At 51.2% G+C, this 14,743-nt stretch overlaps 3 protein-coding genes across 5 annotated transcripts; 1 reads left to right on the top strand and 2 right to left on the bottom strand.

Moving 5' to 3' along the window:
* Positions 1-726: 726 nt before the first annotated feature.
* On the bottom strand, positions 727-5,357 carry LOC132531046 (retinol dehydrogenase 12-like). Its single transcript, XM_060168560.1, has 6 exons — positions 5,180-5,357; positions 4,756-4,995; positions 4,373-4,462; positions 1,588-1,776; positions 991-1,097; positions 727-915 (listed from the first exon to the last, which is right to left on the bottom strand). The coding sequence occupies exons 1-6, from the start codon at positions 5,355-5,357 to the stop codon at positions 727-729; spliced, it is 993 nt and encodes a 330-aa protein (XP_060024543.1).
* Positions 5,358-6,066: 709 nt separating this feature from the next.
* C13H2orf81 (chromosome 13 C2orf81 homolog) lies at positions 6,067-10,729 on the bottom strand. The gene is made up of 4 exons (XM_060168947.1): positions 10,668-10,729; positions 7,911-8,135; positions 7,603-7,824; positions 6,067-7,447 (listed from the first exon to the last, which is right to left on the bottom strand). Exons 1-4 carry the CDS (start codon positions 10,713-10,715, stop codon positions 6,185-6,187), a joined length of 1,758 nt encoding a protein of 585 aa, XP_060024930.1. The 5' UTR covers positions 10,716-10,729; the 3' UTR covers positions 6,067-6,184.
* Positions 10,730-10,857: 128 nt separating this feature from the next.
* WDR54 (WD repeat domain 54) lies at positions 10,858-14,620 on the top strand. Of its 3 annotated transcripts, XM_060168570.1 has the most exons (11): positions 10,858-10,940; positions 11,252-11,540; positions 11,708-11,770; positions 12,171-12,237; positions 12,328-12,381; positions 12,709-12,836; positions 13,265-13,291; positions 13,719-13,819; positions 13,919-14,081; positions 14,273-14,347; positions 14,432-14,620. In XM_060168570.1, exons 2-11 carry the CDS (start codon positions 11,319-11,321, stop codon positions 14,561-14,563), a joined length of 1,032 nt encoding a protein of 343 aa, XP_060024553.1. In that variant the 5' UTR covers positions 10,858-10,940; positions 11,252-11,318; the 3' UTR covers positions 14,564-14,620. The 3 variants fall into 3 exon arrangements, with proteins under 3 accessions (XP_060024553.1, XP_060024555.1, XP_060024554.1); XM_060168572.1 differs by lacking the exon at positions 13,265-13,291 and having other exon boundaries at positions 13,919-14,072; XM_060168571.1 differs by lacking the exon at positions 13,265-13,291.
* Positions 14,621-14,743: the final 123 nt, after the last annotated feature.

Raw genomic sequence — 14,743 nt, 5'->3', positions numbered from 1 at the left:
TATAAAGATATTAAGAAGATTTAAATAGACAAAAGTACACTTTGCTCATGTTTAGAACTCATTATCGTGAAGACTTCAATCCTCCCAAGTAGATGTAGTGCAATCCCAACAAGTTTTGTGTATGTGAAAGTTGAAAAGCTGATTCCAAACTTTATGTAGATTTAAAAGAAGCAACGCACTCTCACTCTGAGAATTCACTGACCTTATTGCATGACTCAGCACCCAGGAGCAGCTGGTTGATAGAAAGGTGGAATGGTTACCTGTAGGCTCAGTTACAGTACCAGCTGGGAGACAACACCCTATGAAGTTGGGATGCTGTCCTACAGGATGTGGCATATGCCTTAATCCAGAGGACACTATGTGGTACCGTCTCCCCCAAGGCCAGGAAACAAGAGGCACAGGTAGAAGTTTCCCCTCTTACTGGTACATCTAATACCCGCCAGAAGGAGTCTTACTCCCCATTACCACAACATGGGACTCGGTAGGTTTGGAGATCCTAGTGCCCAAGACATGAACACTTCTATCAAAGTACTAGCAGTAAAGTAGAGGCTGAAACTGTCCCCTGGCTGATCTAAGCTCTCACGCCCCTGAACCAACAGGAAGAGGAAGTGGTCACTATACTGGACAAAGAGATTGATCCTTGGAGCCAGCAAACAGAAGGCATAATCAGAGTAAGGGCTGGGAGTCAAGGAGAGGGTGGCTAGTTAGGGCAGGGGTCACAGAAGATCAGTCCACCTTGTCTAGGTTTGTTAGTCGGACTGAGGTATTCCAGAGGCTTTGGGCCACGTGACAATCCCGAGCAGCTTCAGGGGGAAGAGTTATCACACAGGAACTGTTAAAATGTTTTCCAGAAATGCCATCCAGCTCCTTTGCCAAGCACAGGTAGAGGACTGGGATTGCACCTTGTTTGCTATCCTGTAGAGACACGGGGGAAGAAGAGGAGTAAAGGACACTCAGCAGCAGAGCCCTGCCCCACCCTCCACTACCCACCTTAAAGAAGAAGCTGAGGAGCCAGAAGAGGAAGTGATATGGCCAAGAGAAATGCCTCATGATCTTCGTGTATACAACACCTGGGTCCACAGAGTTCACAGTCACACCTGAGAGGGTGAGACACATGTAGTACAAAGTGAAGTGAGAGGAGGATGTTGGGAAGAAAGGGTTAAGTGTGGTTCTGCAATGTGCAATGAGGGGAGGAGGATCCTTTCAGATCTGTCGGGTAGAGGTGACAAGAGACCTGGGGGTGGTGCCAGGGAAGTCAGTGTTTAGTAACTTACATGAACGGTGATATCTGAGCCAGTAAGGAGACATAAGTATTTGAAAGTGATGGGTGATCTTGAGGGGGAACATGATGGATGATGTTGGAGGAGAGGGAAGTTGTAGGTGATGAGAGAGTTGGAAAAGGACGAAGGGAGATATGAAGATGGGGTTGAGAGAAACATAGGGTGCACAGATGATAAATGGAGGATATTAACAGCTGGCTTGGGGGATATTGGGAGTATTATATGGCCAGAATATATTGGAATGAGATGGGAAGTGTTGGGAGGTAGTGTTGGGAGTGGAGGAGTAGGGGGTGTCAGAGGCAGTTACCTGTCCCTTGCAGTCTCTGGGCAAGCTTCCCAGTGAATGAGGCCAAAAGAAGTTTGCTGCAGTCATAGTTCTGGTTGAAGGTCAAAGGTCTACCAGCCCCTATCAGATGTTCCTCATCAATGTACCCATGTGCTTGCCGGAAGGAAGACACATTCACTACCCGGGCTGACCCTGCCCGCTGAAGGGCCCCTGGGTAGAGAGAGGACCACACACCAATCCAAGTACTAGAGTAAATTCCCATGCCCACTCCCCAACCTGCTTCTCCATGAGACTCCAGGAGGACAGGGACCATCCCAGGCTTTCAGGAGAGAGTCAGTGGGTCCCCAGGCAGGCGCCCAGGAGAGGCACAGCATAATGTGAACTGAGACTTCATTTTTATTAGCTGTTTTCCTAATGCTCTTCCTCTTGTTTTATTATAGTGGGTTTTTGTTTTTTTTTTGCCTAAAGTAAAAATGGAGTTTTGCCTTTTCTTTCACTTGCCAGCTGGAGCTAATTTAATTAATCCTTGTTTATATTTTTATCTTGCTGATGGCTAAGAAGGGGAAGGAGAGGCTCGAAATGCTGTGAAAACTGTCTTTCACACATTCATACATTCATTCTTTTACTTATTCATTCCACAGTTATTCACTAGGACCCTGTATTATGGCAGATACCACGCTAGGTGCTAAGGACATATGGGTGCTAGGTTTAGGGGGAAAAGAAATGTGTGCAGAAATACTTGGGAAGGTGTGGGTTTTTTAAAATTTTAACTATCTTCCAAAAGAGTGAAAGTAAAATTACTATCAATAGAACAGGTACAAGTAAATTTAAAAAAAAAAGAGTTCCTAACTATACAGAAAAAAGTCTGGATTATATAAAGTATCAAAAGTTGTAGGACTTCCCTGGTGGTGAAGTGGTTAAGAATCCACCTGCCAATGCAGAGGACATGGATTTGAGCCCTGGTCCAGGAAGAGCCCACATGCTGCAGAGCAACTAAGCCCATGCGCCACAACTACTGAGCCTATGCCCTAGAGCCCGCAAGCCACAACTACTGAGCCTATGTGCCACAACTACTGAAGCCCGCGCACCTAGAGCCAGTGCTCCGCAACAAAGAGAAGCCACCGCACTGAGAAGACCATGCATTGCAACGAAGAGTAGCCCCCTCTCACCACAACTAGAGAAGGCCTGTGCATAGCAACGAAGACCAAAGCAGCCAAAATAAATAAATAAATAAAATTATTGAAAAAAAAATTGTAGTTGTCACATATGAGTTTACTTATTGTTTCAAAATGCTAAAACTATTTTGAGCCCCCCATTTAAATGAAGAATCACAAATGAAAACTAGAGCAGGAGGTATTTAGCCAAAATTTGTTGGAGACAAGATTATTCTTAAAGAGGACAGTGAACTCCAAACTTGCAGACATAGTGACATGAAGACCAAAGGGGCTCACAGCCTAGTTGGAGACTGATCTTCATGCAGTGCAGGAACAGAGATGTGTACAGGGACTAAGGGAGTCCTGTAAATGGGGACGGCTGGGGGAGGCAGAGGTGTCAGGGCAGGATCCACAGCACGAGTGATATCTGTGCTGAGTGTTGGCAGCTGAATTAAGTTAGACAGGCTAAAGAGATGGGAAAGCGTATTCCAGATAGAGGGAAATACATGTGCAAAAGCACAGCCAGAATTAAAAAACAGAATGTGGCCCAAGAGATACAGATTGTCTGGCTGGAGACAAGGGTGTGGGTTTGGGAAAGGCAAAGGTGAGACTCTCAGCCTGCAGAGGGTCTTTTAAGGAGAGAGAAGCAGTTTAGTTTATTATATAAAGTACAGAGTTCCTTCAAAGGATTTGAAGCAAGAAAGTGATATGATGAAAGGTGATTTCTTAGAAGTGGCAGAAGGGAGAATAGATTAGAGAAGGGAAGATGGGAGAGAAGGCAGTTTAAGAAACTATTACTAAGCAAGGTACAGACAGGGTATTGTAGCATGTTATAATTTTTGGAAAGGGGGGGGAATATTTATACTTACAAATGCATAGGGTTTGGCCTTGCTCTTTGTTCACTTTCCAGTTGGGGCTAATTTAATCACCCACTAAAGGGTACATGAGACCTGGCATATGGGTAGGGTTTGGCCTACCAAATGCATAGGGTTTGGCCTTGCTCTTTGTTCACTTTCCAGTTGGGGCTAATTTAATCACCCACTAAAGGGTACATGAGACCTAGCAATAGTAGTTGCCTCCCAGGAGGGGAACGGGTAGCTGATTTTCCAAGAGAGGAGGAGACTTTTTCTTTCTTTCTTTCTGTCTTTTTTTTTTCTACTGCATACCCTTTTGTACTTTGGACATGGCATACCTGACCAAAAAATTAATTTTCTTTTAAAGAGGCTATTAGACAAGCCAAAGAAAATGCTAGGGAGAATGTGCCTGTCACCCAATCCCTCCCCTCCCTAGGAAGAATACAAACCTCCTTAATTCTAGTAGCCTAATACCACCCTCAAGAAGCTTTTGTTGAGATGACTGACTCTACTAGTCTGGCTAGAACTCAGAGCTGGGGGAAAGAGAGGTGGGATGTAGATCTTACATCCTCTTGCTGGTTGTATCTGGGGCTGACTGATTCCATTACCAGCCTCCTAATCCTGACTGTTGCCAGGTGGGTTCCCTGCTGTGTACAGCAAAAATATGCTGGGTCATTGCTCAGCAAGCATCTGGGTGCCAAGGGAAAGGAGATGACCACGGGAGACAGTAAGCACAAAAATGCCGGGGGAATGGAAAAGTGGGGGTGGCACAGAAGGTAAGCACCCCTCCTTCCTTACCTTGGAGCAGATTTGTGAGCAGAAAGGGTCCAGTGTAGTTGGTGGCAAAGGTGAGATCAAGGCCCTCTGGGGTAAGTGTAGTGGGGAATCCTGGGAGAAGATGAAAACATAGGTGGTGGGTGATGGAGTGAGGACCCTGAGGGAGACAAAGTCTGGGGAGGACATATTGGGTTCAGTAGAAATGCCACAGGAGCATGGATGTGTTGAGATGGGGGCGATGAAGTTTGAGGCTATAACTTAAGGTAGGCATTTTAGGATAGTGTCTGAATTACAGTGTTTCCATGGTCTGTACAGGTTAGGCTTGGAGGATGCCTGTTTTGGGGCCCCTGAGCTAGAAAGGAGGTTCCTGAAATGTGCTTAGGGGAAGCAGTCAAGGCACATACCACAGACTGCAGCATTGTTAACCAGGAGATGTATCTCATGATACTCCTGCAGAAGCCGCTGAGCGAAGCTTCGGACGGAGTTCATAGAGCTCAGGTCCACCTCACCAAGCAGGAGACGGTTGCTCTTTGACGCCGCTTGTATCTCGGCCAGGGCTCGCTGTCCACGCACCCGGCTACGGCAGGCCAGGATCACACGTGCCCCGCGGCGGGCCAGCTCCTGGGATACAGCCTTCCCGATGCCTGTGGGAGGGCAGCTTCAGAGTATGCTAGTCTGGGGAGTGACTAAAGGGCAACGTGGTGGGGGGGGGTGCGGGGGGAGACAAATGTTCTGACGGTGGGTGCTGGTCCTCCTCCCTGCCCTCCCTGTTGGGGCTGTTGGAGGCTGAGGCCCTTAGTGAAGTGACAGGGCAGGAGGAGCACTCACCACTGTTGGCCCCAGTCACCACTGCTATCTTCCCAGTCAAATCCGTAGAGCAGCATTGGAGGTCCCAAAGATACAACTTATGCCAGACCTGCACACTTAGTCTAAGCAGGAGGACCAGAATGAGGAGGACAGAGCCAGGACCCCAGACTGGGGTGTTGAGTAGAGACCACAGTGACATAGCAGCGAAGTCTGGTCTGCCACTGGAAGTGCTGCCCATGGGAGGGTGGGGAGGGACTAGTCAAAGCTGAGTAGGACTAGGCAAGAGGTTGGTGTGGAGCATAAGGCACAAAATTTAAGGAGGCACTCACTCATGGGTGTGCTTGAGCATCCCGTTTGAAACTGAGAGTGAATTCCTCCTTAAATTGTTTTCCCTAGCTATCTGATTGCCTCACTCCATTGCTGGTCCAAGTCAAAGATCAAGAGAGTCCAGGTTTCCCTAAACCCTGCATAGGCTCAAATGTGTCTCCAAGTGAAACTTGGGTTTGCACTCTAAGATGAACTGACAGAGCTCCAGGGACTGGAAATTAACTTCCTCATGTCTCGAATCACTCTGTGCTTAAGTGGGGTCATCCCCTTCTTCCCCTACTGGAAGGAGACTCTTATAAATTCTCCAAACTGAGGCAGACCCCACTTGGAACCCTTATGTCTGCTCCTTTGTGGGGATGGGGATGGTTCTCCAGAATGCCTCTGCTGGGGAGCCACCTTGGCCCTAAAGCAGGGTCTCCTAAGGGTGTAATGGAATTATTCCCTGGAGTCAGTGTTCTATATTCTTCTAGACCACTCCAGTTCACGAGAGCACACACTTGGAAGAAACTGACAGACATCAGGCCAATACTTAAGGCAACTCAGGTGTTTATTTCTGGCAAGCAGACAGAAGGAAGGTAGGTTTCACACTGCCTGAGGTTCAGGGCTCAGAATGGGGCAGGCGCTTGGAGGGGAGTGACCACATTTTGGGGGTTGAGCTCTTCATTAACTGTGCCACGGTCACCTGGGGCTTTGGGGCACCTATGTGGGTGGAGGAGAGGTGCCACCTTCTTTGTCCTCCTTTTGAGGTTCAGCAGAGCTGAGCAGCACCTGGGTGGCTGGGTTCCACATGCTCACACCAGGAGCCAGCTCCAGTGCTTCCGGCAGCAACACGGGCTTCCGCATCACCTGGCACTTGGCCTCGAGAACTCGGGGCACGGGATGAAGCCACTTGTGAGGATCCTGGCTCTCCCCGTCCCCAGGGTCCAGGCCCTGCAGAGGTACGCGGGTGCGGCCAGCCCACAGCTCTCCCAGCAACTCGCCCTCCCCCTCCCAGCCTCTGGGCCACTTGGCACCCGGCCATAGTCTGGGGCTGGGGCTGCGGGCCACGTCGGGGCGCGCCGGGTGTGTGGCAAGAAAACGGAGCCCGGGACTAGCGAAGGGCAGCTTTGAACCAAAACCTGGCGACGGTAGGCCTAAACTTAAAGTAGGGAATTGGAGGCTGGGGCCGGGGCCCAAGGCTCGGAAAGGAACGCCAGGTGCGATAGGGAAGAACACTGACGGGGAGACGCGGACGCTGGGGGCGGAGGCTTGCGGTCCGGCTGGGGCCTCGATCTTCTCGCCCCGCTGGCGCCCGCGGTAGGCTTCCAGGGGGGACGTCTCGGAGTCTGGGACCAGAACCTCCGCCAGCGGGCGCACCCAGTGGCGCGACAGCCGCGCTGGGTCCAGGCGCGCCATCGCCGCCTTGCGGCCCATTCTGTAGTGCAGCGCGCTGGGCCGCGCATCGGCGCGCCCGGGGTGCTGCGGCTGGAACCCCCCGGAGGCGCTGAGCGTGGTGGGGCCGCCCGCAGAGGGGCCGGACACCGACACGACCGAGGGGATGCGGGGCACCTTCTCCTCCTTGAGCTCCGGCCGGTCTCCAACCGCGTACGGCTGCGGCTGGGAATAGTAGAGGTCCTCGAGCGAGAACTGAGAGCTGAGGGGCTGTGCCCTCTCGACAGAGGCCTGAGGGCTGGCTACCAAGGACAGCTCCAGAGAAAGGTGGGGACTGCCGGCGGGCGCCATCTCTTTCGACGGTTGGCTGCTCGCGTTCAAGGATCCGACTGCAAACAGGTGGCCCCTCGCCTGGTCGTCCAGTTTCTCTAAAGGACCCCTGGGCCCTGTCTCCTGAAACAGGACCGGGGTGGGTAGGGGGCCCGGGGTGACTCTCAGTTCAGGAGGACGCTCCCAAGATTCCATCCGCTCCTGAGAGCCTGTATCCATCCACGATCTTCCTAAAGGGATCTGGTCCACGTTCTCTTGGTCCTGGGGAAATGCACCAGGGTGGAGGTGAGGGGTGAGTGGTGAGACGTCAGAAAGGGTAGAGAGGAGGTTGGAGCAGTCCAGTGAGGCCCTGAGGAGATCGAAGACGCGGCGGGGGCAGCGGTGACAGCTGGGAGGTAGCTGGGGGCTGAGCTTACTTCGCCTTGGAAGGTCTCCTCCAGCCCCACCGAGGTCAGCGCGTGTAGCACGGGCACGGATCCCTGAGCCCAGGCATCCGTCGTGCAAGACAAGGGTTCCTCGTCCTCGCCCCATGTGGGGTCCTCTGCCACTGCAGATTCTCCCTCGTCCCTGGCCAGGAAGCGCCACTCGGTGATCTGCAGCATGGCTTCCCGGGCCTGGCTGATGGTGAATGGAATGCACTGCAGAGGCGAGAAAGGGTCTCAGCCCAGCAGGGAGGGGTCAGGGAGAGGGGAGATGGGTCTGGAGAACAAGGATCCAGGCCCACCTGTTGAGTCAGGTAGACTTGAAAGGCAGAGTCCATGACTCGGGCCAGCAGATCAGCCAAGATGTCCCCCACCACTTCCTCGCCCTCTTCGAGAGCCGTGAGCGCCATCCACTCAGCCTCAGTGAGCCGCCCAGGCACTATGTCCACCTGCGGCACCACCGGAGCCGTAGGCGGCCGCGCCTTTTCCGCCTTGGATCGGGTCACCCCGCGGTCTCGGACCTGCCTCTGTGGGAAAGGAACAAGGCAATCAGGGTGGGAAACTAAGGAGTGGAGGAGCAGTTATGGGCTAGGAGGAAGCTTCCTCAAGTGGTCTAGTCGGAAAGAAAGCCTTTAGAGAGGGATAATTTACTAAGAGACTACCATGTGACAGATGCTTTTCAGGTGTGTGACCTAGCTAATTTAATTTTCATAACAGCTCACTAGCCCATTTTACAGACAAAGAAACTGAAACCTGACAGCAGTTTACCTCCACTTGCTTGGGATTACACAGTGAACCCAGGCTATATATAGCTCTAACTGCACAGTCCTTGCTATTTGCACTAGTTCAAAGTGTTCAAAACTCTTGCAAGTTCAAGAACTTGAGAAAGAAAAGTCAATAGGACTTCCCTGGTGGTGCAGTGGTTAAGAATCCACCTGCCAATACAGGGGACATGGGTTCCATCCCTGGTCTGGGAATATCCCACATGCTGAGGAGCAACTAATCCCACAAGCCACAACTAGAGCCCACGTGCTGCAACTACTGAGCCCATGTGCTGCAACTACTGAGGCCCATACGCCTAGAGCCCATGCTCTGCAACAAGAGAAGCCACCGCAATGAGAAGCCCACGCACCACAACGAAGAGTAGCCCCTGCTCGCTGCAACTGGAGAAAAGCCCGCACGCAGCAGTGAAGACCCAACGCAGCCAAAAATAAATAAAGTTATTTTAAAATGTAGGGGAAAATAGTTTAAATTGTCATATAATCTCTGGGTGAGAAACAGCTGCCTAAGCATAAAAGTAATGTAAGAAATAATAAAGAAATGGATAGATAAGTATATATATATATATATGTCAAATTTTCCTCTGCTTATTTAAAAAAAACATTCCTAATTAGAAGGTGATAATAGTAGTTTTCATTTACTGGCACTTAAAGTATATCAGTCACATACATGGATTCAATTCCTACATTTTTTAGACTACATACTATTTTTATCCCCATTTTACAGAATTTGCCCAGGACAACAGAGCAAGGAAGTAGTGGGGTCATATTTCATATGCCAGTCTGTCTGACTCCAGAGTTTGACTTTATCCTGCTTCCTAAACAAAAAATATGAGCAACAAATTTTAAAAAAGGATAAATATCCCCCAATACATTAAAAATGCATAAAATTTTTTAAAATCATAAGACCTCCAAGGATAATAAGCAAAGGACATAATATTTCACAAAAGTGGAACTGTTGATGACTAATAAACTTTTGAAAAGCTGTCCAACCTTCAAAAGTACCAATTCCAGTTTTATGAACACACACAAAGGCATATTCTGAAATGAAAATATATATTCTCTAAAATAGTCCCTGTGATGTCATTTATAATAGCAGAATATTGAAAACATACATCTAACAAAAAGAGAATAGGTGGCTAATTGTGTGCTACCTATATGATGGACTATTATGCAATGATTAAAGGCAGTCTTTAGGAAGAATTTACAATAGCATAGGTAAATACTTACGATGTAATGTTAACTGAAAGAAGCAGGATACAAAATTACATATCAAGTATGATCTCAGATATGTAAACAGATGTGTTGAAGAAAAGGAAAGCACAAAAATTGTAATACTGGATATGTTTCTTTCCTACACTCTTCTCCATTTTATAAGTTCTCTACAGTGACTTTGTATCCTTTTATAATCAAGAAAAATCCACTGAAAAAGAAAAATCTAGTCCCCCCAAAATCCATATTAAGGACATAGGAATTTAGTAGCAGATTCTTGGGAGCTTTCTCATTTCCCCACAACAGTCTCCCTGAACCTGATTCCTTCTAAAATTTACCTCCCAACGTAATCTTCCCAAACCTTTGCCTCCCCATCCCCACCCTTATTGCCTCATACATGGTGTTCCCCAAACTTCATTCTCCCCCAACTCTGGTGTTTCCTAAACCTCATGCTGAACTCAAAATCCCTTAAGCCTCATTTCCTCTCTCTGCTAGAGAGAACAGTCCACTTGGCAAGCCCAGGGAATGGCCCATGGCCCAGTCCAGGCTTGGCCAAAGCAGAGCAGGTAGGGAGAGTTGGTTCCTTAGACTTCCCCACCCAGCGTCTCATGTGACACCCGTGATAACGGCTTTAAACAATTGACTTTCAAGTACAGCCTCAGAATTGTTGTTTAATCCATTTCTTCCTCCTGAAATTCTCGAAATGTATCATATCTAGCAACACCTCTCCCCAATGCCTAATTCTGGTTTATCCATTCAAATGGGTACACCTCAGTATAAGAAACATTATACATGCATTAACTGTTTCCAAAGTCACTTCTTGTTCTTGAGCTCTGCACCACCCATTTAACCCCTTTCCCTCAGGTTCCAAGTGTGAAAATGCTTGTGAGTGGGCGTGGTGCAGGTGTAGATTTTCTGCCCTAGTGCACCGACATGGCTTCCTTGGTCATCTTGAATGCCCGCATGGAGGGCGGGCGCCGGGTGGCACAGAGCTGGCCCACGGTTCAGGACACCGATCTTAACGGTCTATCCCCGCTCTGGGGCACCCTCAGCTGAGCTAAAGCTCACCGGGCCTTCGTGCGTCATCGCCGCAGCTGTAGCTCCAGCCCCGGGCATCCAGCTGCTTTCCTGTCCCGCCGCCGCTGCTGCTGCCGCCTATCGGTCGCCTCGGCAACCACGCCGCTGGCGGGCTCGCCCCGCCTACAGCTGACCTGGCAGCAGCGCTGCGCGCTGCACGTTTGGGTTGCTCGCCCCACCCAACGGCCGTGCGTACGTGCGTCGTCTCTATGGTGGCGGCGGATTCGGAGGGACGGGACGCTTCTCGTGTCCGGCAAGCTGCTGGTGTGAACTCTGACCTGGTCCGGGGGCTTCGGGGAGCCAGGGCGAGGGAGGAAGGGCCTGGGGGCTACCCTGCTTCATCCCGCCTTGGCTTGGGCTCTTGGGGCCACTGAGTCCTGGGCCACCGCAATTCCTCCTCTGGGAACCCCTGTCGCCTCATGACTCAGCCCTAGGGTTCCCCTTGCCTGCTCCACAATACCCTTCCCACGCCATGTGATCCCCCATCACCATCCTCGAGGCCCTCATTCACATCACTACCCAATCTCAGGGGTCTCTCCCAGTGCCTCGTGACAGCACCCACTCCCACCTCCCAGCCCCCACAGGAATCTCCGCTGTCGTCTGTCTTCCGCGCGCCTGTGATTCGGGCGTCTCTCCCCAAGGATGTTCCGCCGGGAGCGCTCCATCCCCCTTCGAGGCTCAGCCGCCGCCCTGTGCAACAACCTCAGTGTGCTGCAGCTGCCTGGCCGCAACCTCACACATTTTGGAGTAGTCCATGGACCCAGCGCCCAGCTTCTCAGCGCTGCTCCTGAGGGTGTGCCCTTGGCCCAGCGCCAACTCCAAGCTAAGGAGGGCGCTGGAGTAAGCCCCCCACTTATCACCCAGGTGAGGCGTGGAGTTAGGAGTGGTGTTACTGAACCCAACCCTAAACCAGTTCTTCCTCTCCAAACCTCAAGGAACAGGCCTTCCCTAACCATCTGAATTTCCACACTTTTGAGTCCTCATTCGCCTGCTCTGACCACTTCTTCCTACTCTGATTCATCTCCCTCTAGGTCCACTGGTGTGTCCTCCCTTTCCGAGTATTGCTGGTACTCACCTCACATCGAGGAATACAAGTAAGAAGAGGACCTTCCTGCCCTCCCCCACTAGGGTCTTCTCTACTTCTCTCCAAGGCCCCTAGACCTTACCCCATTTATTTCTAAACATTTCCAAGCTCTTCAAATGCTTAGCCCCCTCTTCCTTATTTCTCATCTTCATGCCTTCCTTGTTTTCCAGTTCTCAAGTGCCATCTCCAGTATCTGCCTTTTTATAAGTTGTATGACCTTGGGCAATTCAGTTAACTTCTCAGAGCCCCAGTGTCCTCCTCTGTTAAATGGAGATAGAAGTAGTGCCTACCTCCCAGGGTGGTTTTGAGGATTAGATGGGCTAAGGCTAACATGAGTATGTGGAGTAATCAGCACAGAGCTCAGCAAAGGTCAGCTGCGTCATGACCCCATCCTTGCCTTGGTCTTCCAGATGTATGAGTCTGATGGCTCCGTCATGGTCTATTGGCATGCACTGGATGCTGGAGATGCCTCTCTAGGTACCTGCAGGACTGAGTGGGTTGGGTGGGGGTAGGGAGGGTTTGCTGGGGTTAGGGGAGACGCTATTTCTAATCATTTTCCCCTCTCAGTGCAGGCTGTGTTTGCCCGAGGAATTGCTGCCAGTGGCCACTTCATCTGTGTGGGTGAGGGGGCCAAGGGCAGGGCGTTGGGGGGTGCTGAGGTATAGGGGTATAGCCTTTGGCCAGGAGGATGCCAAAGGTCTGAGGAAATTGTGCAGTGTTAGAGGGAAAGGTGGGAGTGAAGGGGGATCTGAGAGACTCCAAAAAGCCATGGTGGGGTTCATAGGGGCAGGGTGGGATAGGAAAAGGGTAGTGAAGGTAGGGGTGGGGCTGTTGGAGCAGTGAGAGGTGGGTTTGTTACTAAGGTTTCTGGGATGGAGGGAGTGCTGAGTGTGGTGGCTGGAGACCTGGGAGGATCAGGAAGCCATCAGTGGAGCACTGGTTCTGCAGGAATGTGGTCAGGCCGGGTACTGGTTTTTGACATCCCAGCCAAGGGTCCCAACATTGTACTGAGTGAAGAGCTGGCTGGGCACCAGACACCAGTCACAGACATTGCCACCGAGCCTGCCCAGGGACAGGTGAGTGGATTCCCCCTACTGTTCCAGTGAATCTGGGGGCCTCCCCACCTTGGGAGGCACGGGACCTGGGTTCCAGCCGTGGCTCTGCCACGAAGCAGCTGGATGACTTTGGGCAAATTGCCGCACTTTCCTAGGCTTTAGCAACCTCAGTTCCAGTGATGAAGCCTGAGATACTTTACATTTACGTGGCATTTAATAGTTCACTCACACTTTACAATACTGGTGTGAATGGAAGAGTTGGGACAGATGGTTTCTGAGATACTTTCCAGCTCTGACATGTGTGGCTTCCTTCTCTGAACTTCGGTAAGTTCAGGCCCACCTCCAGTGCTATCCTCTCCAGGAAGCCTTCCCCCTATTCCAGCTCCCGCTGATCTCCCTTAGCTGAACCCTGAATTGATACTGCCCTCAGACAACTCTTGTCTCCCCAGTTGGATTGTAAACCTCTTGAAAACAGGGTATGTATCATCTAATTCCTATGTTACACCGTACCTGGCACAGAGCTGGGCCCATGGACTATGTTGGCTGCCTGGGTTTAGGGGTTGTCAAGAGGCCCAGAGTCTAGTCATGACTGTGGCTGGCTCACTGCAAGACCTCCAGAAGGTCCTAACACTATGGCCTCAGTTTCATCATCCATCCAATGAGGACAATTATATACCCAAACACATGGTGTGTGTGTTGGGGTCAGGGTAGGGAGTGAGACTATAAAGAATACAAGGAAAGCATTTTATGCCTCCAGGGGACCCCTCCAGCCAGTGATGGCTTCACATCTTGCCCTTTCCCTTGAGAGGCAAAGATGCAAATACTGCTTCCCTTCCCCTGCTCCCCTGTATACAGGACCCAGCAGGGGAGAAAGGGAAGGGCTGATCCTGCCTTTCCCCTCAGGACTGCGTGGCTGACATGGTGACAGCAGATGACTCAGGCTTGCTGTGTGTCTGGCAGTCAGGGCCTGAATTCAAATTATTGACCCGAATTCCAGGATTCGGGTAGGTGAGGCGGAAGGGGGCTGAGGCCTTCCTGAGGTAGCTTCCGGGTGGGGAGTAGGCTTGGGTCTGGGAAATCAAAGTAGGGTATCACTCTTGCAGGGTCCCGTGCCCTTCTGTGCAGCTGTGGCAGGGGACCATAGCAGCAGGCTATGGAAACGGGCAAGTGCGTCTGTATGAAGCCAGTACAGGAACTCTACATGTCCAGATCGACGCCCACGCCCGGGCCATCTGTGCCCTGGATCTGGCTCCTGAGGTGGGCAAGGTCAGTCTCCTCCTCTGTCCCTACATACCCTTGTTCCTGGTGCTGGGATGTTGAGAGGAACTCCACAGGCTTATCTCTGCCACTCAGTGTCGGCCCCTCCTCAGGCACCTGGACTGGGCTCTACAGCCTACACCAGTCCCCTGTCAGCACGTTCTGACTCCCACTGGTCCTCCCTGCCTTTTTTTTTATAGCTACTCTCTGCGGCTGAGGACACCTTTGTACACATCTGGAAGCTAAGCAGAAGCCCAGAGGGTGGCTACATTGAGGTGTGTCTTGTGGAATGGGAAGGGGAGTGGAATGAGGACCCAAGCATGAGGCAGCAGGCCCTGAGCAGCTCTCCTCTCTCCCAGGTGGAGCACTGTCATGGAGAGTGTGTACCCGACACCCAGGTGTGTGGTGCCCGATTCTGTGATCCTGCAGGCAGCTCCTTTGCTGTGACTGGCTATGACCTCGCCGAGATCCTGAGATTCAGCAGCATGTGAGAGAAAAGCAGCCCTCCGTTTCCCCTGTGGTATTTATAAAGCACCCGCCTCCACCCAGCCCTTGTCTGGTTACTCAGTATCATAGTCATACTTCACAACTAGTGAACTAAGCTCCAGGGATGACGGGATGTGACAGGTCCAGACCAAGCCAAGAAGCAACCTGTCCTCAAGAACCAGGTG

Source organism: Lagenorhynchus albirostris, chromosome 13 (assembly GCF_949774975.1).
Source record: "Lagenorhynchus albirostris chromosome 13, mLagAlb1.1, whole genome shotgun sequence".
NCBI classification, from domain to species: Eukaryota; Metazoa; Chordata; class Mammalia; order Artiodactyla; family Delphinidae; genus Lagenorhynchus; species Lagenorhynchus albirostris.
Note: the sequence above shows the minus strand (reverse complement) of the source record. Positions and strands in the feature narration are given on the sequence as shown.

What these genes read in the sequence shown, in the direction of transcription:
- C13H2orf81 (XM_060168947.1), bottom strand. Translation starts at nt 10,715, where the DNA reads ATGCCCGGGGCTGGAGCTACAGCTGCGGCGATGACGCACGAAGGCCCG. An exon ending in CGATGACGCACGAAGGCCCG is followed by an intron (nt 8,136 to 10,667) that starts GTGAGCTTTAGC and finishes CCTTTCCCACAG; the next exon opens with AGGCAGGTCCGAGACCGCGG. An exon ending in AAGTCTACCTGACTCAACAG is followed by an intron (nt 7,825 to 7,910) that starts GTGGGCCTGGAT and finishes TCGCCTCTGCAG; the next exon opens with TGCATTCCATTCACCATCAG.
- LOC132531046 (XM_060168560.1), bottom strand. Translation starts at nt 5,357, where the DNA reads ATGTCACTGTGGTCTCTACTCAACACCCCAGTCTGGGGTCCTGGCTCT. An exon ending in GGTGACTGGGGCCAACAGTG is followed by an intron (nt 4,996 to 5,179) that starts GTGAGTGCTCCT and finishes GCCCTCCCACAG; the next exon opens with GCATCGGGAAGGCTGTATCC. An exon ending in GCTCACAAATCTGCTCCAAG is followed by an intron (nt 1,777 to 4,372) that starts GTAAGGAAGGAG and finishes CTCTCTACCCAG; the next exon opens with GGGCCCTTCAGCGGGCAGGG.
- WDR54 (XM_060168570.1), top strand. Translation starts at nt 11,319, where the DNA reads ATGTTCCGCCGGGAGCGCTCCATCCCCCTTCGAGGCTCAGCCGCCGCC. An exon ending in CCTCACATCGAGGAATACAA is followed by an intron (nt 11,771 to 12,170) that starts GTAAGAAGAGGA and finishes TTGGTCTTCCAG; the next exon opens with ATGTATGAGTCTGATGGCTC. An exon ending in TGGCTCCTGAGGTGGGCAAG is followed by an intron (nt 14,082 to 14,272) that starts GTCAGTCTCCTC and finishes TTTTTTTTATAG; the next exon opens with CTACTCTCTGCGGCTGAGGA.